At 37.7% G+C, this 24,836-nt stretch overlaps 1 protein-coding gene across 1 annotated transcript; it reads left to right on the plus strand.

Moving 5' to 3' along the window:
• Positions 1-1,732: 1,732 nt before the first annotated feature.
• mmp16b (matrix metallopeptidase 16b (membrane-inserted)) lies at positions 1,733-24,457 on the plus strand. Its single transcript, XM_020936095.1, has 10 exons — positions 1,733-1,864; positions 4,803-4,951; positions 5,640-5,750; positions 8,446-8,750; positions 15,535-15,696; positions 17,220-17,440; positions 18,280-18,418; positions 19,923-20,073; positions 23,365-23,480; positions 24,096-24,457. Exons 1-10 carry the CDS (start codon positions 1,733-1,735, stop codon positions 24,455-24,457), a joined length of 1,848 nt encoding a protein of 615 aa, XP_020791754.1.
• The last annotated feature ends 379 nt before the right edge of the window (positions 24,458-24,836 follow it).

The following is a 24,836-nucleotide window of genomic DNA, read 5'->3' on the forward strand; positions in this document are numbered from 1 at the left end:
ACATGCTTTTGCAGAGGACTTGCTGTGGACCTCTCCATTAAAAGGACTATAGCATACCATTGACAGTTAGAAATGAATCTTAATCTCAGTTACATTTGATTAAGTGCACTGCCCTACATGCTATTTTTGCAGAAGTTAGAACTACCCTTACATGGGTCCATATCTGAGTTGATTTGGATTTCAAGTAACTGTGAAATAATTTATCTTCTGATTCATAGAAATCTCTCTGATTATTGTTTAGCTGTTGTTTATCAACACTACTGAGATATTACAGTGGGGTTGGTACTTCCTGTCTGAGCCTGGCTCAGCTCCAGTGCTCCTGCCTGAGCATGTGTTTCCATGGCGCCCATTGGCTTACATAGAAAACACTTTGTGGTAAATGAATGAACTGTTTTAATCCAAAAGGAATCCCTAACCCTAACCCTCTACTTCAGCCCTAACTCAATGTCCAGGTGTTGGCTGAGCAAAATTGAGGTTTGAATTTAATGGGATGTTCATGAAAAATAGTAAATGTGTATACCTATTTTTCTACAGCCCCATGAGCAGCAATTAAAATGTGACTGCTAAAATGTAGTGAACAATACCCAAGATGGAGTGCATTTTTTCCACTTCTGAATTAAGTTAAAATATGTAATGTGCAAGACAAGCTGAAATATCTAAATTGACTTAAATGCTGAGTTATTCCAGTCCCACATGCATTTCTGTCTCTGTTGTACATCATTTTAACTACCCGCTGTATAACCCTTAAGGTCCATGTTAAATGCTTGCCTCAGATTTTTTGTAATAGACTGATGCTCTGATGTGTTTTTGGTCCTTCGAGATATGGATGAAAATAGCTGTCAGTATAAGTCCATAATGAAATGTCGCCATCGTGTGGTTCACTTGCTAAAAACAGGCTCTGACCCAAGAGTCTCTAGAATGGAGCAGTTCATAAAAACGTCTTGTCTTGTTTATTGTGATCTATTTTATAGATCTGAAACTAACACTGCTGTTCACTTGATGGAATAGTCTGTAGCAAAGCCAGAATACTTATTATTTTATGAAAAATGTTAACATGAGAATAAATTAATTCAAAAATATATGATTTTGCTGTCTGAGAGCAAATCCATAATAGGAATGTGCAAATTAATAATAAAATGCTTATATGGACATTTCAGACTTATGTGGACATTTCCCTGTGCCTATTTTAGGAAGTAGACAGTAGACTATTTGGGTTTGGTGAAATATCGGCTACGAACTAATCTGCCCCAGTTGCTAAGGTAAATCTGAATCAAACCAATCTCAGTTCCTGTTAAATCCCCGGGAGACGTCGCTACAGTGTAAACAGAGAGCATAGGAGGCTGTGGAGACATTTCGTGTAGCTTGCAGTGCGACTCAGTCCTTCTGATGCTAACGTGCAGCTCTGCGCCGCGTGAGGAGCCAGAGCGCACGCGTGGAGACAGGAGGCAGAATATCTTGCGCAGACTGTGTACTGTACATGGCCATTGATGCTGCGAGATGGATGTAGCCCCCCTGGTGTAAATAAGAATGGCGAGGCCAGCGGGTGTACGATGCAGCGCTTGACATCGATGCGTTACATGGAATTATTTGTACAATCGTCCTTTTGTCGTTTTCATCGGAATCTGCCTGCTTGACAGCCAGCTCCTGATGGCACGCATTTGACACACGAAAAGGGAGGCATAAGCAGACGAGGCGGCTTCTTCTGATAAACACTCGGGAAAAACAGGTCATTATGACCTTAGTATCCGCCGTCAAAAGGAAACCATCGGATGGCGTCTACGCGGCAGCTCTCTGCTTGCACCTTTTGCTTTGGGTTTCGTGTGCCGTGTCCGAGGAGGAGCATCATCATCACTTCAACGTTGAGGTAAGATAAATGGCCTTCCTGGGTTATCACAAATGACCGCGCGCTCTCTGCCTCCACAAATCATCCTGTCTCAGCAACACACGGCTATACGTGGCTCCAGCCTACACACTGACAGCGCGCTATCCCATTACCATAAGACAATACAGGAGACGGACAGTCAGCACTGAGGAGGGGTCGTACATGAAAAATATCGCGCATTTCTAATCGGAAACAAGGATGCTCATTTGAGGTTATTACACTGCGGTCCGTAAGCCGATCTGATTCTGTGTGCAGCCCACTCCATAACACCAGAACGGATGCTGTGGCGACTGTGCCCAAATGTGTCAGTTATTATACGGCCATAACGACAAGTCATCATCTGTGTCCAGGCATTTGCCAATCTGTACATCTTTGTTCAAAAATAACCAGCGATTACACACGTTGTTGCTATTTTGGTGCTATTATCAATGAAACAAGGTGCAATATAGCCTATGAAAGGATACAACTGAGGCAAAGAGGATAAGCATCTCTCATGTAAAATGCTATCAGATGTAAAAAGTCAAGTAGACTATTGACATCTATGGTGTCTGTGTACCCAGTAGGAGGATGGTTCACACAGAAGAATATAAATTAGGCTACTAGATTTAGCATCAGATCTAGAACAATAAGAATGGCCATTTACAGACAAGTTGCATAATTATAGCTGATTTACTGATGAAACCCAGGAACATTTCACCAAGAGCTGCACTTTGAGGAATGAAATGCTGATGCTGCCACACACAAACACACCATTATTCAGTTTTATGCCTCGGTGCAATGGGCTAAGATATCTCAATTGGACAAACATGACCAGGAAATACAGCCCCGGGAGGCAAGAAAATGTATAAACAACGCAGGAGACTGGACTGGGAAGATTAGCCATAGCAGGCAGCACTGGGAGGTGGAGAGCAGGGGATTGTGGGTAAGTCGTCACCCTGGGAGGCAGTGACAGTGACCCCTGGATACAACACAGCAGCAGATTTGTCGAGCCAATGAGGAGAGAGAGAGTGAGTAAGGACAGTGCTAGAGGTGATGGATGTATGTACAGTAGAAGATGGATACAGAGCGGTCCATATGATTGTAATGGTGAAGTTGTTGATATTGATTCTAGGATCAGCAAATATAACTATGTACAGTCAGATCTATACTGGATCATTATTTAAAGGTGTACTCTGTGTACTTTTCTTGTGCCCCTACAATAAAAACACCTGTGAATGAATGAATAGTTAACTGTAATAAGTTTAATACTGTGAGAAATTTCAGGCAAAGCTGTAACATCTTCTCAGAGACAAGCAGGTGCCAGACCCTCCATCAGCTAGGCTGCGTTAGATAGTGCATCATTAAACCACAGATGTGTCATGCTTTTGTCATCAATCAAAATATAACATTTTTCTTTTAATGAAATATTATTATTAAATCTAAGGATGTATGGTTCAATCCTAGCTCTAGTCTGTGCACATATTGGCGTTGTGTACTTGGGCAAGACATTTCACCCACTTTACATATCAACGTGGTGAGTCAGTGAGAGATGACTGGTGGTGATAGGAGTGGCAGACTGGTGCCACATATCCATAAGTCAGTCCCAGGGAGAGTGGGTGGAGACGAAGCTCATCTCTTCGATCATGTGCAATGTGTGAATGAATAATTGTGCAATGTAAAACCCTAATCATATTATTATTACACGTATTCTCAGCAACTTTGGGACTTGGTTTGTCACTGAGTTAAGCATATAAACATTCAAACACAGGGCCAATAGAGCAGAATGCCCTACCTTAGATAGAAATATAGCACAAAATGCATAACAAAAACATACTTGTGCAAAATTCACAACCTGCTACACTATTGATATTTAGATAAGTGTTAAGAGTGTAAAACCCACACAGATTATAATTAATTTTAAGTAAATAACTCACAATCATATCAAATATGTTACTAAGGTTAAGGCAGGACTTAACCAGGACTAGAAAAGGACCAAACCAAGTGTCCATCATGACTATACGGAGCGTAAAGATAAAACCAGGACAAATGTGAACACTTGTTTAATGTTAGGTGACATTCTTGTAGCTTTTAAATGATTGTTTTACAGACCCTTGTGACTTTACTGTTCGGGGAATTAAGTGAGTGTCAAATAAAACGAAGCCCTATAGATTTATGGATCGACTTGAATTTTTACCCTTAGACCTTTGCCACATATAATGGTCAATACTACTCTCAAGAGAACCACGGGTCAAGGGACAATGATTCTGACCTATTTTTTAACAAATTGGTAGAGTCCAATACTCAAGGCAATTGCAATCGAAATGGCTAAATACAACATACTCCTTTTTAAACCCACCATTCACAGTGCGCTGGGGCTCCTCAAACATTTTTTAAACATTGATCACTTCTTAAAGTTTAATTATAACATTTTTCTGATGCCTGTTTACTTATCTTTAAAGAGTTGTTATTGCTTTGTGACATTACACTTTTATTTCTCTTTAGCACCCGTAGTTGAATAAATGAGACTAAAGCCATACTGGACATTACAAAGGTTACATGATGCCCCTTTAAATACGTGAATATGGTTTCTGATGTAAACAACTTCATCAATACATTTTTTTCACTGACTTTTTAGTCAATTTTAGTGAATACTTTTTCAATTAGTCGATTAGTCAAACAATATTTTTTATTGTAAATACTAAAAACACTGGAAATACAGTAGTTAATTCTTTTATTTTTTTATTTTTTTTACATTATGGTTTAATAATTCCACTGGTCTTTTTGTATGTGCTTTAGAGTCCAGATAACAATTACAAATCAAAATACTATTATTGTTTTTTTGTTTTGCTTTTTTGACTAGTCATGGTTAGCCGGGAAATTGTTACAGTCTTACTTTGGATATTTTATGACCACTAACCTGATGTGTGTGTCCCTTTAACAGGAATGGCTACAAAGGTATGGGTACCTTGTCCACTCACAGCCGGGAATGTCCATGCTGCGCTCAGTCCAGTCCATGCACTCTGCTATAGCATCCATGCAGCGAGTATATGGCCTCAATGTCACCGGGAACCTGGATGACAGAACCAAGGAGTAAGTATTCACAAAAACATAGAAACATATTATATTATATTTTTGTTGCATTCTTTAATTTAGTTATTATTTATTCAGTTATGTTTATTTCATGATATAACACAGATTTCATAGGTGTTGAGTATACCGCATTTTAGTTTGTGTTACTTCAAAGCCAAAGCCTTTTGGATGAGTGACGACTTCAAACTTCAAACTTTGTCTAGATGACTACCTCTGAAACTTTTGTTACTATAGAACAATCAGTGATGAATAAGGATTTACATATATGTATATAATATACTGTATTTACATATATAATTTCTGTCTGGCATTGTTTTTTGCATGTTTTAGTGATATAACATAGCCCTAAATAGATCATGAGACACAGTTTCAAAGAAAATCCTGCAGAATTATGTCATAACTGTAAGACAATATTCAGTGCACTTAGCAGTTTGCACAACAGTCCCTCATACTGCTGTTCATGGGTTTCAGCTTCCCGTTTATAGGTGCCATTTTGAGAACTTTTAACGATTGAACGGATATGTTATTGTGTTTTAATTGTTAATCACTATGGTAATGGTCTAACTCTGAAACTTGTGGATATATGTATTCTTTGGCACTGAGCATGAGCAGACAGTGTATTGTAATATTGCTGCATATTTCCCTTGAGGAGATGTTAATTAACTCTCTGATTATTTCCCCCCAAAAGCTGGATGCAGAAGCCAAGGTGTGGAGTCCCGGACAAAGGTACGTCCCGGTCTCGGCGGCGGAGGTATGCGCTAACGGGACAGAAGTGGCAGCGTACGCACATTACCTACAGGTGAGAGACGGGCGGTTGTCATGGCAGCAGGGCTTATTGTTAACTTAAGATGTTAGTGATATTTTTCTCACTTCTCTATCGGCCATTGTATCCCCTCAAGCTTTGCATCACATGTTGTCATAGAAACACATCAGTATCTATGGGTTTCAGCTTCCTGACATGTGACATTTTGAGGACTGCTGAAGCTGGTCCGACATGGACGTAAGAGGACAGATTTCAGACAAAAATGTATTAAAAATAGACTTACGGCTTTAACATAAAATAAACTGTTCACACAAATTAACAGAAAATGAGCAACTTAAATTAAATACAACACAACACTGACATGCACCCAACTGCACAGAAGTCTCCCCTCAATGAGCTCTATTCACACTCACGTCACAAACCAGTACGATGTTTGGAAACATGCAATGACAACTTCGGGTGTAGTTACTGACAGTGGGCTCACCGACCGACTGTGATAAAACCCATTGAAGTTAATGTGATCAGTGGTAAAATGAAGACTGCATAAGTATGTGCTGTTTGGAATCATCTTGAACTTGGCACCCTCATGTCTTCTAATTGCATGTACCCAGTGTGCTCAGCGTTGTATGTCAGTGGAGAAATGATGAAAACTGAGCTATGGTTGTACTTGCTGATTAGCAGAACATAACGGAATGCTACAATTGCATATACATGAAGAAAATTGGGCCATTTTCTAAATTTTTCTAGATTTCTTCAGACTTACGAATAGCAAACAGAGCGCACCGGAAGTCCCCTTTTAAATGAAAGCGATGAACGTAAACTATAAACACGGAAATGTATGAACCAAATACACAAAACCCATAAAGCAAAAAGGAACTGAAACCAGTTCTCTCCCCTCCACATGGTCTGGTCCATAACCTCCCCCAGAGGATTTAAATATGGCTGACCTAGAGCCCGCACCCTCCTTTGTCTCCAAGCCATGTGGAGGAACAGGTAAGTATGTGGATGTGTAAATGAAATGAACAAACAAATGTTGTGTAACAAACAATGTGTTATGTGATAATTAAACAAAAGAACTCAGGGTTGCATGGCAAACTGTTTTGGTAGGGCATTGTAAATTAACATATTAACAAATGTGTTAAATTAATATTAGTTTAAAAGGGACAAAGACCCACTTTGGACACAAGGACTTTTCACCATTCAAAAGATAGGATATTGTGGTTTAAACTGTTAATTACTATGGCAACTGTTCTAATTTGTCATTATTCTGAAACACATGGACCGGCTGCAACACAGTTTTCAGATGCGCAAAGCTAACATGCAGTCTCTGAGTATAAATAATTAACTGACTTCCATTTGTGCTTTATGTTCCCATTACTACAACAGAAAGCATGAGTTAAGGAAGACAATTTTTCCTTTCGTATACGAAATTGTTTGAAAAACCTTCAGCACAAATTGGCCGTAATCTCAACAGAAAAAAAAAATCCCTGGCTCATCTTATCACGGTTGATTAAGCTGGTTTTTAATGGGTTCTGAGGAGAGCTGATAAACGGGGTCTGGCACAAGCGCACAACTGACAGGTTACAGCAGTAATGGCCGATAACACTGCCAATTTATTCAAATCCGTTTCCTGCAGAATTTGAATTGATGAGCCCCCTCTCTTAATGGAATGTCAATCAGAGCAGAGCAGTGCTGCTGACTGCACTTTACTCATGAAAGAGAGAGAGAAGATTTCACTTTTCTCTGTGCCTGCCAGCTCCTGATAACGACCACCATGTTAAAAGTTCAACAAAAGCTGCCAGGCCTGAAATAGTTGTCAAGTACGAGTATTTTACGCTCTTCTCATTTTGTTTTGGCTAATTACTTTTGCTAGAATCCAAAATCTATGGCATTTGAATGAACAAACCTGATATTGCATATTTGAACAAAACAAGTACTCCTTAAGCTTGGTCTCACACTTAAGAATCTGCTCTAACTTGGGTACTAGGAGTACATAGTAATTTATTTTAGCATAGAGGAGTACATTTTCTGTTATTTTTACCATATTTTCCTCTTTATATTTAATATAAATGTCCAAATTGTTATAGAAAATGTAAAATTTTCTATACCATTCAGTTTCACCTTATTTTAGAAGGTGATGCAATGACGGTGGTTCCCATGCACCAGATTGGGGAATACTGCCCTATGACAGCATATTTATCATTTGGTTTGTGTAAATGTGTGTGCACATAAATTTGTACTAAGTACTTAATCAATGTGCCAGTGCCACCACAATAACAGTATTATTCATACATTTCTGTGCCTGCCAGCAGCATAATGCAGTGGATTATATGGCATCCTTACAGTATTTTTAACAATCGTGTGGACTAGGGCTGCACAGTTTTGGAAAAAATTGAATTGAGATAGACATGTATTGTGATTTATGGTTGCAAAGTAGGATTCTGTTCAGAACACATTGTAAACAATTCAAGGAGCATTAAAATGACAAAAAAAACACTGAAATGTGAACTGATAAATTAATACATGAATCAATAATTGTCAGTAAAAAACAGGATACAACAGAGGACATTCTATTGTCCAAGTGATCAGTTGTGTGATAGATGTGTCAACTAAAATTTTGATTGAATTGCGATAGATGTATAACTTGTTTAGATTGCAATTTAGAAAAGGCAGTTCTTGCAGAATACTGTATCTGTTACTTCAATAATTTATCCCTTTCTACTCTCCCCAGTATAAAAAATATCACGCCAAAGGTGGGATCCCATGAGACCCATGATGCCATCCGACGAGCATTTGACGTGTGGCAGGGAGTGACACCTCTGCGCTTTGAGGCTGTACCATACAGCGCTCTGGAGACGAGCCGGAGGGAGGTGGACATCACCATCATCTTTGCCTCTGGTTTCCATGGTGACAGCTCCCCCTTTGATGGAGAAGGGGGCTTCCTGGCTCACGCATACTTCCCCGGACCCGGCATCGGAGGTGACACGCACTTCGACTCGGATGAACCCTGGACCCTCGGGAATCCCAACCACGACGGTAAGGATAGAGGTAGGGATCAGAACATGTTAAGCGCTTTAAAAATGTGATATTGGTTGTATTCAAGTTGTAAAATTTTGTGATGTCATAATTTCAGATGAGAAGCATCGGGCTGTACAACTCGATGGGAGACACTATCATTATTGGGTCCACAAACAAATGTGCCATATTAATGTTATTGCTTAAAGTGTTTTCAGCTAACCTTTGGGGTTGGCACTACTTTCTCAATTTTGTTTATTTATACTGTCAAATAAGACACTGAACTTGTGGATAGGCCCAGTAACTGCAAAAATATGAACCGTAAACCAGGACAACAAATCTGTTCTGACAGTTAAACAGCAAACTCTGTCTTTGAATGTTATGTCACATCAACCAGCCTATCAGTAGTGCTGGTGATACACAGGCTTCATGTTGTACATTAGAAGGTTTTAATCAAGTGGGCTCTGGTAATGGAATTTTTAGCCATGTACTGTTATTGGAGGTGTGAGAATTGTGAGGTTGCCAAGGATTTTACTGGATTGTGTTCGGGAGTAGCAAAAAAGGACAAATTTGTGTTTTTCTTAGTCAGAATTTATTTTATATAGCTACAATGGAGGTATTAAATGTGTGCTGTAACCTTAGAGGGAGAGTTATGCTAAGAATGTTTCACAATATGACATTGAACTTATTTATCTTGCAATTATTCAATTACAGGTGTTACATGCATAATTTCTTTGGGTGGCCTTGCCTCTCCACAGATTTGTCCTGATGCTTAGTCTAGTGCTCTGTTTGTCTCCATGGAGATAAGTGTTATACTGCAGAAAATTCCAGGCAAAGCAATAACATCTACATGCAGAGAAACAAGTGTTGAACCCTCCACCTGAAAAGTTATAGTTACATAGTGCATCTTTACAGTGTCAGGAGAGGAATCCAGATTAATTAACACAACAAATTACAGAAGAATAATTGTAGGTTATGAGGACTATAGTGAAACTGAACATGTTAGTAACCAAAATGAAAACCTACCCACATTTGGCTAGTTGTAATGTTTATGCCAAGCCCAGTATAGGACTTCTGGTCAGTATGGTGGTCAGCAGCAAAATGAGAGAAGAGATTCTTGTGCACAAACAAAGAACGCACATGTCTTTGATCAGGCTGTGCTGTTCAGACGCATCACCCCATCTGTCAGGATCCAAATGTTTTTCCCACATAATAAGCTCTTGAGATGACAGGATAGAGAGCCCTGCTATTTTAAGACTTTAGTCGCTGGCACATTATGGCTATTCTGTTGCTTGATGTGATGTGGTATATAGCTATAATTTAGGAAATATTCTCCTGTTAAGGCTTTATTCATTTTGTTATATAAGAGTGACATATACTGACCATACAATGTCAATTAGTGTCATAGGAAAAGACACTGAGGGTAATTGTTTATGACAAAGTAATTCATTATATAAGATCATATTTAAATGTCATGAACGATAAATATGGGTGTATTAAAAAGCATAAGCAAGAAAATAAAAATAGAAATACTTTGCACTATGTTACTTTTTTAGTGAGAGGGTCCACCATTTCATGGAGATGCAGTTCAATTGTGGTTTTATTGGTTCACATGAAAATTTATAAGTTTAATTCTATACTGTGGAACATTCCTGGCAAACATCTCCCAAGTGCCACCACACAAGGCTACTTCTGCATATTAGGTTTTTGACTAAACTAAAACTAAATCAGGAAAAAAAACTGAAGTATTTGCCATCACTACAGGACCCAGAGATATTAAGACTCTACACATTGTGGAATCATTATGGTCCATTCAAGTCTGGCCGTGCTTATATTGTAAGGAGCATTATAACCTATGACAGGAGCAGATCATAGACAGAGCCATCTGCAAAGAGATGAACAAAGACTGAGCTGGAGCTGTCCTTGGTGCGGCAGTGCAATGGAAAATGCAAAAGGATGAAAATATGAGTTGTTACGATTGGTGTGTGTTGATGTTAAGACGTTAAGTTCTAACTACGGCAAGACTGAAGCTTAAATACAGAATACTAATTAAAGACAAAACAAAACATGATAATTATTTTGACTTGCTGAACATGAGTAACTTTGTCAGATAATTTAGTTAATAATAGTAGTTAGGAGCAAATTGTGGCTAGAGAACTGGTTTGGTGGAAAGTACAATAAGCATATAATTGAATAGAATTCATCTTTACTGTCAACCAAGGTATAACATACAATACAATGACAACATAAAAAACATATGTAGTAGTAGAAGCCCTAGTGAGATACATTAATTACATCCATTCTTTTCTGTGGCTCACATGTTTCAACTCCTGCTGCATTTAGGATGTCCAAAGCACTGGGGACTAGGGCTTAACAATTTGAGAAAAACATCCAATTAAGATTTTTCTCACAAGCATTGTGATTGTGATTGGATTTTCAAATTTATGTTTTAATAATAGGATTCTGTTCAAAGTTCAAAGTGAACTAACAAAACAAAAATCTCAAATTTAAACTACAAGGTGAGCCATTTTTAAACAGAATGCAGTAAGACAGGATATTTTCTTGTTTGTGGAGGAAATTGTGTTTGCTGCCTTTGAGATTTGCTAACTGCGTCCATTCAAATTACGATTTTGATTAGATTGCCCTACAGGGGACATCTATTTTTTTTTTTTTTTAAACAGTTGCCAGTGGAACTTTATATGAAAATCATGCTGTTACTACTAACACTAAAACAACTCTGATGTTAACACAAACATGCACTATTATACAACACACTGTTCCTCTGGAGTTTATATTAGGCCCTTCACTAATACTTGTGTCGTGTGTCAGTGGCGTAGATGCTTTTCCCCCTCGGACTTCCACACACTTCAGCGCAAGCACAGTTTAATTATCCCACCAACATGTCTCCGGCCTGTCACTGCTGCTGCACTAATACCCAGGTGCCACTCGGCTGCCTCCTATTCTCCCAGCAGTGGAGACTACGAGTGCGTTATGGGCTTGTGGTTTGTTCACTTTTAAAACCGTCATCAACTTTTTGTGTATATGTACTTAGTGATTCCTATGATGATTGCTGAGTCCAAAGTTAATTTTAAGTACATTTTATTGAAGCTTTTCTTCAAAACAAGCTCTCTCAAGTGAGGCTGTATGGTAGTCTAGCAGTAACATATTGTAACAGGACAAACCTTATCCAATAAAATATAACAGTATGGCAATTGTTATGATGTTAATGATACAGGTGAAGATTATATTTGCTTTATGGCTCTTGTTAAGGTTCTTGGACATGGATTATTGGGAAATATTTTGTCTTAACTTTTCATAAATGTATAAAGAAATACAAGATTATAGTGGCAGGATTATGAGAAATGATTCTGGTCTGTCGCTTTAATAATTCAAACTATTGCTTATTCTTCCGTTACAAATTAACTTTTGACAAAATGATGATACCTGTGATGATAACTTTGATGTGACAATGATGTGACGATAACTGTGACCCAAATAATCTTGATTATGCTATTTTTTCTGAAACTGAGCAGGTAAAAAGGACAATTCTCTACTTACTATCTGTTATCTTAGGTGGTATGCTACACTGTCATTTCCAATGCTCTTGTGTTACCTTAATGGGCTTTCAGAGCAGTGTAATTCTAAAAGTTGCATGTAGACATACGCGCTAATGGTACCTCGGACTGGTTTCCCATGGGTGCATTTGGGCTGTAGTGGTGCAGGTAATGGGAAGAGGCGAGTATAACCTTTTAGCTGCTGGTGGAGGGTCAGTGCTTGGTGCTGGCAGGAGTGGATATTGTGTTTTAAAGGGCACCGATCTCCTGGGGTCTCTCTTCCACAATCTGGCAAAAATGAACTGTACTCCTTTGTAAGTCGTGGTGACACTGAAGGCCAAGAAGAGACGTTTTTTTCTTCTTTGTGTGATGTGAACTGGAAGCTGGCAGTGTGGGTTTGAATGGAGACTCTGGTGTTAAGGTGCTTTTAAAAGCACTGCGTTTTTGGGTGTTGCCTTGAGTAGAATTGTGAGTCTGAATGCAATGCAGTACCTATTTGGTGAAAATTTTGTACATTTTTAGCTATTGAACTCACATTATTATCACTATTTTATTTAGTATGTTTGGTATTTTGCATTGTATTTTGTAATAACTTTTCTAAATTATAAAGGAATGTGTCTCAGAAATGGATGCACTGTATACATTTTCTCATTGATAGTTTTGCTGGTCTCCATAGAGATACAATTGCTTTGCTTAGAATGTTCCCCAGTATGGCATCAAATACCTATCTCCTTGGAGACAAGCATTTGATGCCACGTCACTAGGTCAAGGTACAAGTCACATCTGTGGAGAGACAACACCACTCACTGTAAAAATGCATGTTTTTTCTAGGGTTTTGGGCCAGTAAAACACTCAGAATTGAATGGATGTAAACTAGAAGTTTAATGACATAATGTGAAACATCCTTGGCAAGGGAATAATATCTCTATGGAGACAAGCAGGTGGCGGACCCTCAAACAGAAAAGTTATACAGAGTACCTTTAAATAGGTCTGTAGTAATTAATTGAAACCTTTACGTTGAAATTTTTGTGGTAGAGGTGACTCTTTAAAAAAGGTATTATTAATGTACTAATGTTCTTTTGGAGTTATGTCAGTTTTTGTCTTTCCTTGGTCAGTAGTCATTAACTAGCACATTCAAATTTGTTTATTTTAATCTATTCAGTAATTGTCCTAACTGATTTTCATATTTTCAAGTTTTCTCATTAATTGTACTTGTTACTAATGACTGACAACTATTTGTGTTCTGATGTGTATTGCTTATGTTTTGGTAACATTAGACAGAATAAAGTTTTTATGGTCCCTTAAGCTATTGACATAATGTCCTTCTGGCACAAAGGTATACATTATTCATATTAGAATACAGTGGCGTTATGCAAATATGTGCTAAGCATAAGGCTAAACCAGCACTCAAGAGATTTCTCAACCACAACATTAAATCCCGTATCTTCTATGTCTAATTATTCAGGAACAAATCCACCAACTTAATTTACTGCACTTCTAGTTAAATGCTAAACCACATTTGACCGCACTGTTTGTATGTGTTTGTAATCAAGATGTAATCAATAATAAAAGCAAACTCTCATCAACATACCAATCAAACCGAAATGGACAACATTATAGTGGCATAGATTTGCGTTAGGTCTGGGCAATTAATAGATGTATTTATTAAATCTGGATCATTTTGCTTGCAAACGGCAGACTTATTGGCATGTTGTTTTGGGCGTACTTTTTAGGATAACTTTGTGTGTTAAATCGTCCTTGAGGTTAATTTAAAAAGTCAGCCTTGTCTTGTTTGTGGACATTATCATTAAAGGCCCTTTACTATTCAAAAACGCTTGTGAGCTTTAAACCACATTCGAATGTTGTTACCAAAAACATACCTGGAGTTGTATTTAGTTTCATTCACACATGTTTGAGTAATATTTTATTATTATTAATCTGTACATCTCCAAAGATCAAATATTCTGTTCTACCTTGTGATGTCATCTAGTGGTAGTTTTCAAGTTAACAGTTTACAGCTACCTTTTTGTCTTTAGCTCAGTACAGATCTGAGAGTTGAGTTCAGACCTGGCAATTCCAGGTCTGAAATAATCCAGATGATTCTAGTGAAGGTGTGTGGAGTTTAAACACAAAGTGAATCACTTCCTATATTATTACATGACATCATGTGTGAATCAAACAAAACACAACAAGATAAACCATCATAATATAGAACATCATAATATGGGCCCTTAGGTCTTATTTTTTTGTTTTCATGAGAAACCATAAATCAGTCGATTTTGTGTTGATGCATGATATGTTGGTCGATATGCATGATATGCACCACACTTCTCCTCTTATCACAGTGTGGGCAGTTCCATAAAAACTACATGTAACTTTGCAGACTTTTGATCTCACATCAATTAGAATTTAAAGTTAAAAGTATGTGTTACTCAATGTTCGTTGGATGCTTAAATATTTAATGCTCAGCTCAAATATAGTATCAAAAAAGGTTCAATATAAAAGATAAAAAGATAAAGAGAAAAACTGAGCCCCATGCTCCCTACTCAATGCTATACTCAAAGTATAGTAGTAGTTGCTGTATTAACAGTAGTAGCACCAGTCATATTAGTATTATCTCTAGTAGTTGCTAGTAGTAGTAGTAGTAGCAGTTGTTAATCATTTTTATATGATGATTAAATTAGATTTATGTTAAGAGCAAATATGTTGAAATGTTCTATCCTCTCAACTCACACAATGGAATACTCAAGGACATATTCTGAAGTATTATTAGTAGTGTGATAGTTGTAGTAGTAGCAGAAGTATTCGTAGTTGTCATATTAGTAGTGGCCATAATGGTGGTACATTACTGGAAGCCAAAATCAAACTCTACCAGTCTAGTTTGTTGGTTAAGGTGCAGAGCAACTGTTCTAATGGGGTTCTCCAGTTTGTCTGTTTGTCGCCATGGAGATGTTATTGCTTTGCATGACATGTTCCGCAGTATGGCATCAAACTTGTTTATCTTACATTTATTTCACTACAGGTGTTTTTGTTGTTGAGCATACCTTGGAAAACTTACATACTCACTATGTGCCGGCTCACTGGTATCACCTGCTCGTCTCCATGGAGATAGCTTTACTGACATGCCATGGGACATTCCAGGCTTTTCATCAGAAAAGTTACACAGTGCAGCGTTAAAGCTTTTGAGTAGTAGCATGCAATATGTGAGAGATATATTTTGTGTCATTTCTGACCTCTCCGTGTCTCCATAGGGAATGACTTGTTCTTGGTGGCGGTTCACGAGTTGGGACACGCCCTCGGTCTGGAGCACTCCAATGACCCCACCGCCATCATGGCCCCCTTCTACCAGTACATGGACACCGAGAACTTCAAACTACCTCATGATGACCTGCAGGGCATACAAAAGATTTACGGTAACCTTTTAGCACATATAGTATATTATTGCTAAACTGTCTTAACAATAATAATAATAATAATAATAATAATAATAATAATACATTTTATTTTATATAGTGCTTTTCTAGACACTCAAAGACTCTTTACAGGACACATATTAAAACAATCAGAGGAGCAATAAGCTAATAATACAGCAAAGACAAAAACAGTTAATCATACTGACAAAAGTTAACCATTCTAAATAAATGGGTTTTGAGCAGTTTCTTGAAGGTGGACAGTTCAGTACAGTCACGCATTTGCTGAGGTAAAGAGTTCCAGAGGGCTTAAAGTGCACTGATGGATGGGGAGCGAGTGGAGGTTCTGGAGGACAGGGATGATGTGTTCATGGGACCGGGTGCTATTGAGTGTTTTGGAGGGTGTGCCGTAGAGAAAGCTACTGCAGTAATCTAATCTGGAGTTAATGAAGGCGAAGGGTGGAAGAGGTGAACGCAGACTGGGTTATCTTTTCTAATCAATTGTATTAAAATCTATTATAGGGTCAAACTTATATATAACACTTTACTTCTTCAGTATGGCCCTCCAAACACTTCACATCCAGGAACTAAGCACTCACACAATCATACAACAGCGCCAATATCAAGGATCAAACCTCCAACATTTGAAGTAGTGGGTGAACAATTATAATTATTATATAAAGGGGTAAGTAAGTAATTATGTAAAGTTCAATAGTTTTAGAGGAAAAAACATCTGAAATTATTTATTTTAAATCATATGGGTTGACCTTGCACTTTTGAAAATGGTATGTGTGCAAACCTATTACTCCATTGCATAAGAATATTGGTGATTATAAAAGCAGTGCTCAGACGTTTGTTATTCCATCAGTAACCTCGACTTGAGCTTCATTGAGGCCAGATGGCAGCAGCATAATTGCTGTTTAAAAATATATTATTCAAAGCAGTAGCAATCTTGTAATGATTTATGCATTTCTATGACTGATGTTGATTCAGTCTTCACATAGCTACATATATGTCCACAAAAGGCTCTGAAAATCACTGTAGCAATCTATAGAAACCAACAGATACCAGTGGTCTTTCTGATTAAAAAATAAGATCTATTCTTTGCCATATGCACTTAGAATGTATATCTCTTCATATACAGTCTCCATAGACATAGATTATACATACATATAGACTATTTAAGTGGCAGATCATACACCTGAAAAGTATACTGCCTTTTAGCAGATCCCATAGCAAAACCTACACCAAAATCTAAGCCATCTTGCGAACCTGTAACTACTACTACTACAAGCACCAATACTACTACTACTATAAAAATGTGTTGTTACAAATATGAAAATAAACTGCTTTCATTGGTTGTATCTGTAAATTCAGCATTTAAATAGTAAAACTACTTGGAAATTGGTAATTTTGACTTGTATGACAGCAAATATAGTTACTAAGAAACAAAAAATATATATATCTCTGCAATGTATACAAATATTAATTCATGAAACACTAAATTGAACTAATTTGTTTGTTAGGTCCACCAGACAGAGCGCCACAGCCCACCAGGCCTCCGCCCACTGTCCCGCCTCCTCGCTTCCACCCGCCCTCTGACCCCCGCAAACACGACCGCCACTCATCCCGCCCACACAGACCTCCACAGGGCGCCAAACCTTCCAACCCCAACTCCAAACCCAACATCTGTGACGGCGGCTTCAACACACTCGCCATCCTGCGCCAAGAGCTCTTCGTCTTCAAGGTAAAGTTTATGTCTTATGTTGTGTTTGCAGTTTGTAGTAATGTTTCTAAATGTAAGCTTAGATTCTGTAGTAGTGTAGCGGTGGTCAGAATGAAAGCCACTTGTTCACCACTCTGACTGTATTACATAGGGATGGGCGATGTGGGGGAAAAAATGTATCACTATAAACAAATAGTGATACGTTTTTTCCCCCACCTTCTATTTTTGATTAGGTTCTATTTAGTCTTTTTAAAAACATAAACATAAAGAGTATAGAAACAATGCAATGGACTAACAAAAAAAAGTGAAATTTAACACAAAAAATATTTTATTTTCTTTCTCCAAAGTCTGATCACTGCTCCAAACTACATTCTTTTACTGACAGGGGATTGGCTGTAATCCTCTCAAGTCAAACACCCCAACCCTAATATTGATGATTAGATATGACTGCATCACAATCTCTCAATCTTTTGATTAATTACCCATACTTAGTTACATCATCATATCTAAGTGTGATGACAAATATGACTTATATTTTCTGCATTTGTATATTATCTTATTTATCAAACAATGTAAGTACCCCAAATAAGTCTTTCCTTACATACTTTTCTAACAGGGTATAGGCTTAAATGAAAACTTAGTTGCTTTTGGGTGTGTTGGCTACAACATTAATATTGCATAGATCCATCTGTCTGAGTGTTTATATTATGTAATTTTACAGCTGTAGTGTCGGCCATAGAGGTTTTATAATGCAATTTGTGCTGTCTCTAAGATTTTGTTTTTTGTACAAGATCCAGGATATTAAACCTGTTTGTCAAATCAAATGAATAACTAATGCTTTTCCTTGTTTATTTCTATAGGACCAATGGTTTTGGAGAGTACGGGACGGCTCTGTGGTACCTGGATATCCCATGCAGATAAACTACTTCTGGAAAGGCCTGCCTCCGAAAATCGATGCCGTTTATGAAAACAGTGAAGGGAAATTTGTCTTCTTTAAAGGTAAGAATCCTCCTACGGTCTGTGTCCTTGAAAGAGAGAAAGAAAGCAGATTCTAATCATTGCAATATTTGAGAAACATTCACACACCAACATACAACAGCTCAAAGAGACACAACTGCATTACACATATGGAGGAGCTACAATCAGACCACAGATAATCAAGTAAGTGTGCAATAGCTTACAACAATTTGCCCATTTAAGGATTAACTTAACCCCCAAATCACACCAAATCCTACTTTATACAAGTTGATTATTGCTTAAGTAGATTGGATCACGGTTCTAAAAAATATATCATCAGCCACTTTTTCTCCATAGAAAATTACAAAAAATAGTAATGCTGCTCAAATTAAGTTCAGTTCAGATTTCAGTTTTAGTTTACTTTGCTTGCAAAATAAATGAAGACATGTGAGCTACCTACAGTGGATCTATAAAGGTCTTGGTCCACTTACCAGAACAATAGCACAAAAAGACAATGGAAGAGTGCGGTGATGTATAATTGATAAGTGAAAGTGCCTCGTGTATTGACTAGTGGACATGGTATATAGCTGTAACATCATGGGCTTGGGTCCAGCTCTGCCTCTCCGTTCATCAGGCAGATTAACACGACATCTGTCACTCTGTAGGATCACAGTATCTTCATTTATTTATTCACTAACGCTGGACTTTATCTGTGTTTTCTGTGTACAGTGTATGTATGAGTACTAGCTACTTGTTTGGGCCTTGGGCATTTTCACCAAACTGAATTAATATCCACAATAGCTCCAATAAAATAATTAGTCCCACTGGATGTATGCTACAGATGAAACGGCATACATTTTATCTGCTACGTACATATCAAGAACTGTGTTTTTCAATCGTGGTATATAGGCATAGCTGTCGGTAAACCTAGTGAGATACTACTGATATCCCTGGAGGTTTTTGTTTTTGTTAAAATGTGGTTGGATCTGGTTTACTTAGAATTTAGTATGTCTTTCTAAATGCACCTCCAATTTTCATATTAAAAGTTTACAATTTATGGTTTTGCTATGATTTTGTTAAGGCTCAGGCACAGTTGTACATAAACATAGTTGCTTATTCATTTGTCTCTTGGATGTGGATTGTTAAAATACAGGTCTATTAACACTTGACATTTTAATAGAAATTGAGTGTGCTACAAAGAACATGTGGTCAGGAGCAGAACCTAGAGTTTGGAAGGACAAATTTTACTATCGTATTTATTGTTTATGTTCAGAAAATTAAAATAGAAAAATTATGTATTCATTTTTAATAACATGAAAAAAAAAGATTTATGTCTTAAATCATATCACTTAGCCCTAGGTAGAGCAATATACTGTAAAATGTTTGCAAATACTGAATAAGAGAAAAAAAGATAATAAGATAAAATAATAAGATAAAACCCTGAGAATTATGTGAAAGAGGCAATTCATTAAAGATTGCATTTACTCTATGTCAAGTTTAAGCTAATATCCAAAGTGTTCTTTAACTTGGCGCATGTGTATTTTAGGAAACCGTTTCTGGGTGTTTAAGGACACGACTCTGCAGCCCTCATATCCTCAGGACATCTCACTGTTTGGGAGTGGCATGCCCGCCCAGAACATCGAGACAGCTGTCTGGTGGGAGGACGCAGCCAAAACCTACTTCTTCAAAGGAGACAGGTGAGTGAGGAGATGGATGGGGTCTGACACTGTGACATGACTAAGAGAAAGTGTACAGGCTCTGTATTTCAATATGGTGGCCAATGAATAAATTGTTTATTTTTCATATGAGGTAGTATTAGTAGTACCAAAGACACATGCCATTATATCTGTATAAGGGCTGCAAAATACAGTATATTGCAATCAAATACAGTGCAATCACTGTATTTGGTTGTGATATACAATCCAAATTTAGGTCCCCAAAGACTCTCAAGGCATTCTTAGAAAAGGGGTCCCAACAAGATTATGAGAAATGTTAATCAGATTGTATGTTAGCTGCTTCTATCAAGTCTTTTGTAACAATTGCTATTCTATAATATCTTTATTAAATAGAAAAATAATAATATTTTACATTATAGGACATTATCAGGTTGGAGAATGATGTGGGGGTCACGATTATGTATAGATAAAACAAGGGTTGCTGGGAGAAAAATGTTAGGAACCAATGTGATACAGTACTGAAATTTTTGGTTTATTTAATTTGGTTAATAAGTTTAAACCTCTACAGACATGTTATGAATTTAATGGGATTGTTGTTTCATATTTCAGTCTTCTTTCAAACGTTAATGTGCATGGTTTACAATATGATCTTTTAATCAAATCCTACTTTTTAAAAATATTTTGCAAATAAATATGAGTTATTTAGACTAAATAAAAATTTAGCGAATGCAAAGTTATGGAGGCAACAGTAACAGGTAGTTGCCTTGTATTTCCGGAGTTTTGTAAGAAAAGTGTAAAATCTTCTTGAAATGTTGATAACGTCAAACATGACCTGATATAAGTTCTGTATGCTGTGTTTGTTCGTGGCATAAATAGTTTAGTATCAGTGCCTCATAGGTTTGGCAGGGCCACATCCTGCCTGTTCTCTAAGCTGTCACATATTTATTCAAAAACACCAACAGCGTCTTCAGCAGCTGACAACTGCTGCTTTCTGGACTCAAACCAAAACAACCCAAATGTTACATGTCTAATGTTACCTTTAGCCATCCATATGATGAAGTTATTACTGTGAAAACACGATGACGCTGATGGTGATGCATGTGACTTTTTCAATATCTAATTTAGTTCCTGTCTGCAGTGGGTCTCTGAGTTTGGTCTTGGTCCCAGTCTGACTCACATGTTTGTTCAGCCGTCATTATAAATCATATCCTCGGGAGGTCACGGGGGACTTGGAGCTGACAAAATGCTTTGTCATGATTCTGTCATCTCTCAACCTGCTGCAGCAAATCATGTCCAACACAAACATATATGTGTCCATGTAACTGCAGCCAATCAGTGCAACCAGTCCATAACAGTGATGCAGGCTGGTTCAAAGTGGCATCATGCTGTGTGTGTGAGGGAATGATTTTAAGATAGGATTCTTAAAAAGGGTTAATCAGGTAAGAGTATGTGTTATGATAATTGTTTGTAAAGCAAAATCTGGTTGTAGGTGGGTGTGAGGGAATGATTTTAATTGTCTATTCAATCCATTATGTGTATAGCACATTTCATAAACAGGCAGTTTCCAAAGTGCTGCACAAAGAAAGTAACAATAATAATCAAAAGAAGGAATAAATGCTCAGATTAATTTTACTAATCCTAAAACAATAAAAAGCAGTCAAATCAAATAAGAGCTAAATCATAAAATAGTCAAAATTACATAAAAGTGGATTTTCAGAGTCTATAAACTTTAGGGTACATCATGTGAATAGCGTTTTATAAGTAAAGTTTGATTTGATAGTGGAGTGTGACTGGTTTTACAAGGATCATGTGCATTGTCATTAGACAGTCACACTCTGGAAAGATGCGGAGAATTACTAAATTACAAAAACTTTGTACTTTAAAAAAACAAAACAACTGATGAACCTAATGAACCTAATGCTGAATACCAAATAAAAAACATAAACACTGAGGATCCAAAATGCTAAATTGTTGAAGACAAATTTAGCCAAAACTTTGTCAGTGCTCTCCCCCTCACATGCAACATTTTATACAGTAGCATGTGAATCAGTTTCTAAACCAGGACTCATGGGGCATGTCAAACAGCTGGGCGTCGATGAGGTGCTAATAGTGATTGATAAGAGGGTAATTACAGTCGGATGTTCACCCCTGACAATTGTGATGTGCCTCTGTATGTCGTCTTAATTAGGAGCAGTCCTGATGATACTTGTGCGTAAGCTCTGACTCACCACATTGTCATCAGCTAAATATACGCACCCATCCAGGATTTGTGTTTACACCTTTGTCACGTTCTCGTCACTTCACACATCTGAGTTGAGATCAGGCGCAGAACTGTAAGGCTAAATTAATTTAAAGGATACACGTCAATCGTGTTTAGACAAAGAAGCTTGATTTTGGAATTAAATTTAAAGGGCATAATGTGCTATTTTAGAATCTATGTTATGTTTCCTTATCAAAAACATACCTGGAGTTGTTTTGTTTCAGTCCCTTTATATTGAGGCTGAGTTCTCAAACTGAAAACACTCAGTACAGTACAGAAAGTGCTCCACTATGTTTTGAAACTCCACAAACCTTCACTAGAATCATTTGGATGATTTGAACCCTGGAACTGCCAATCTCTTATGAACAAAAGGTAAAATATAGCTATTAACTTGAAATCAACCACCACATGACATCACAAGGTGGAACAGAGCATTTTGAGTTTTGGGGATACGGACAGCCAGATAAACCAGGATTACTCGAACATGTCGGAATGAAATGAAAAACAACTCCATGTATGTTTTTCATAAGACAATAAGATAATATAACAATAATTATAACAAAGTTTAAAGCAAAAATAAATACAACTAAACAAAAAACATGGATAGTAGCACTTAGTGACAAACAGTGATCACGGTGGGTTACAGAATAATAGAGAAATGTATTTTTCTTCAACAAGGAAGTAAATTGTTGAAAGTGACGCTCTCATTGGCTGCTCTTAGGCGGTTTCACTTCTCCATCTGGAAAAAGCTGTTCTAAATCCGTGCAAGTGCAAGAAGATTAATGCATGTGGATATTAACGATGTGCCAAAGGGTTTGTGAGAGCTAGGGAGGAGTTGGACCAGTTTAAATACATACTTCCTCCCGGAGGTGTGAAAATCGGGTACACCACAATGAAAACAAGCACAAGGCAGGGTGCTAGATGTATTAAAATTAGATCCACAAAACATAATGTATGATCAGAGAGAGAATTGTCCAGAGCCGAAAGATCAGATAAAAGCAGTGCTATCATTGTCTTGTATGCTGTGTTCTGATTGTGATTATGTGATCTAGATACTGGAGGTACAATGAGGAAATGAGGACAATGGACCCTGGTTACCCAAAACCCATCACCATCTGGAAGGGCATCCCGGACTCTCCACAGGGAGCTTTTGTGGACAAGGCTAATGGTATGCAGCCTTTAAAATATGTTGTTTTTGTTGGTGCAATGTTAAGAGTAAATTTGAGTAATTATTGTCACCTTTTTGTCTGTACTGGCCAAAAATATGTCCCAATTTTTTCAGGTCTATTTTTGCTGGAAATTTCCCAGTGAAAATTGCCATTGCAAATGAATGATAATGTGAATAGCTGCTCTGTCTGTAAAAGTCAGCCTTGTGATTAACTGGTGATTAGTGGATGTTCTAGGCCTCATGCTATTAAGCTAATTGCCGTATATGCCATTCGTATATGCCATTGCATGCCATTCAGAAGACAATACATTCTCCATATAAAATACAACCCAGAAATGCAGTAGTCATTTCAGTGTTACCTGACCAGTCGGACCCTATCCTCAAAATCTAATTTAAGTTTACAGTGACTATGTGAAATGGCCAGTTTAATAATTTGCAAAGTTGAACATAAAAAAACGATTTGTCCTGTTATGTCAGTAAGTGCCTGACCTAAAAACATAACTTAAATCGGTAAATCAAAATACATTAGAATACACATGATTATTACTATGTTCTTTCAACCTTTAAGAGAATCTTGAAAATGAAAAATGATGATTATATTTTATTATTTTCCAGGCTTTACCTATTTTTACAAAGGTAAAGAGTACTGGAAGTTCAACAACCTTCTTCTACGAGTCGAGCCAGGATATCCCCGCTCCATCCTGAGGGACTTCATGGGTTGTGATGGTCTCCCGGCAGACCCCGACTGGGACTGGAGCCCCCCAGTGGCTGAAGAACGTCACTATGACAATGGAGACGCAGACGTGGTCATTAAATTGGACAGCACGGGAGGCACAGAGAAGGCAGTGGCAATAGCTATCCCCTGTGTCCTGGCACTTTGTATGATGGTCCTACTCTACACAGTGTTTCAGTTCAGGAGGAAGAGCACACAGCGCCACATACTGTACTGCAAGCGCTCCATGCAGGAGTGGGTGTGAAGGACTAAACCCCATGGAGACGGGTGTAACATGCTGATAAAAGGCGAGTTATTGCTCTAAGCCTTGGTAATGACAGTAGTCCATAAGAGTTGCAGTGTGGGCAGATTTAGCCCAAACTCATAATATGTAAGAAGCAGCAGAACTCAAGTGAAGACAGCAATGGAGCCGTGTCTCCTGTGTCCAACAACTTATAAATATGTATCTGCTTTGACTTTTGTCTTTCAAATGGACTTGAAAAAGAGACATTGTTGAGTGGGACTTTTGTCAGTCCTCGTCTCTGCACGCCGCATAACAAGCCACTAGCACATGCCAGTGGACAGTTAGACATAGGAAACTACATTCATCTTCTAAGCGCCCTAACATGTGTTTGTTTATTTAG

This window comes from Boleophthalmus pectinirostris, unplaced genomic scaffold (assembly GCF_026225935.1).
Source record: "Boleophthalmus pectinirostris isolate CB_2022bp ecotype Guang Dong unplaced genomic scaffold, ASM2622593v1 HiC_scaffold_16, whole genome shotgun sequence".
Taxonomy (NCBI): domain Eukaryota; kingdom Metazoa; phylum Chordata; class Actinopteri; order Gobiiformes; family Gobiidae; genus Boleophthalmus; species Boleophthalmus pectinirostris.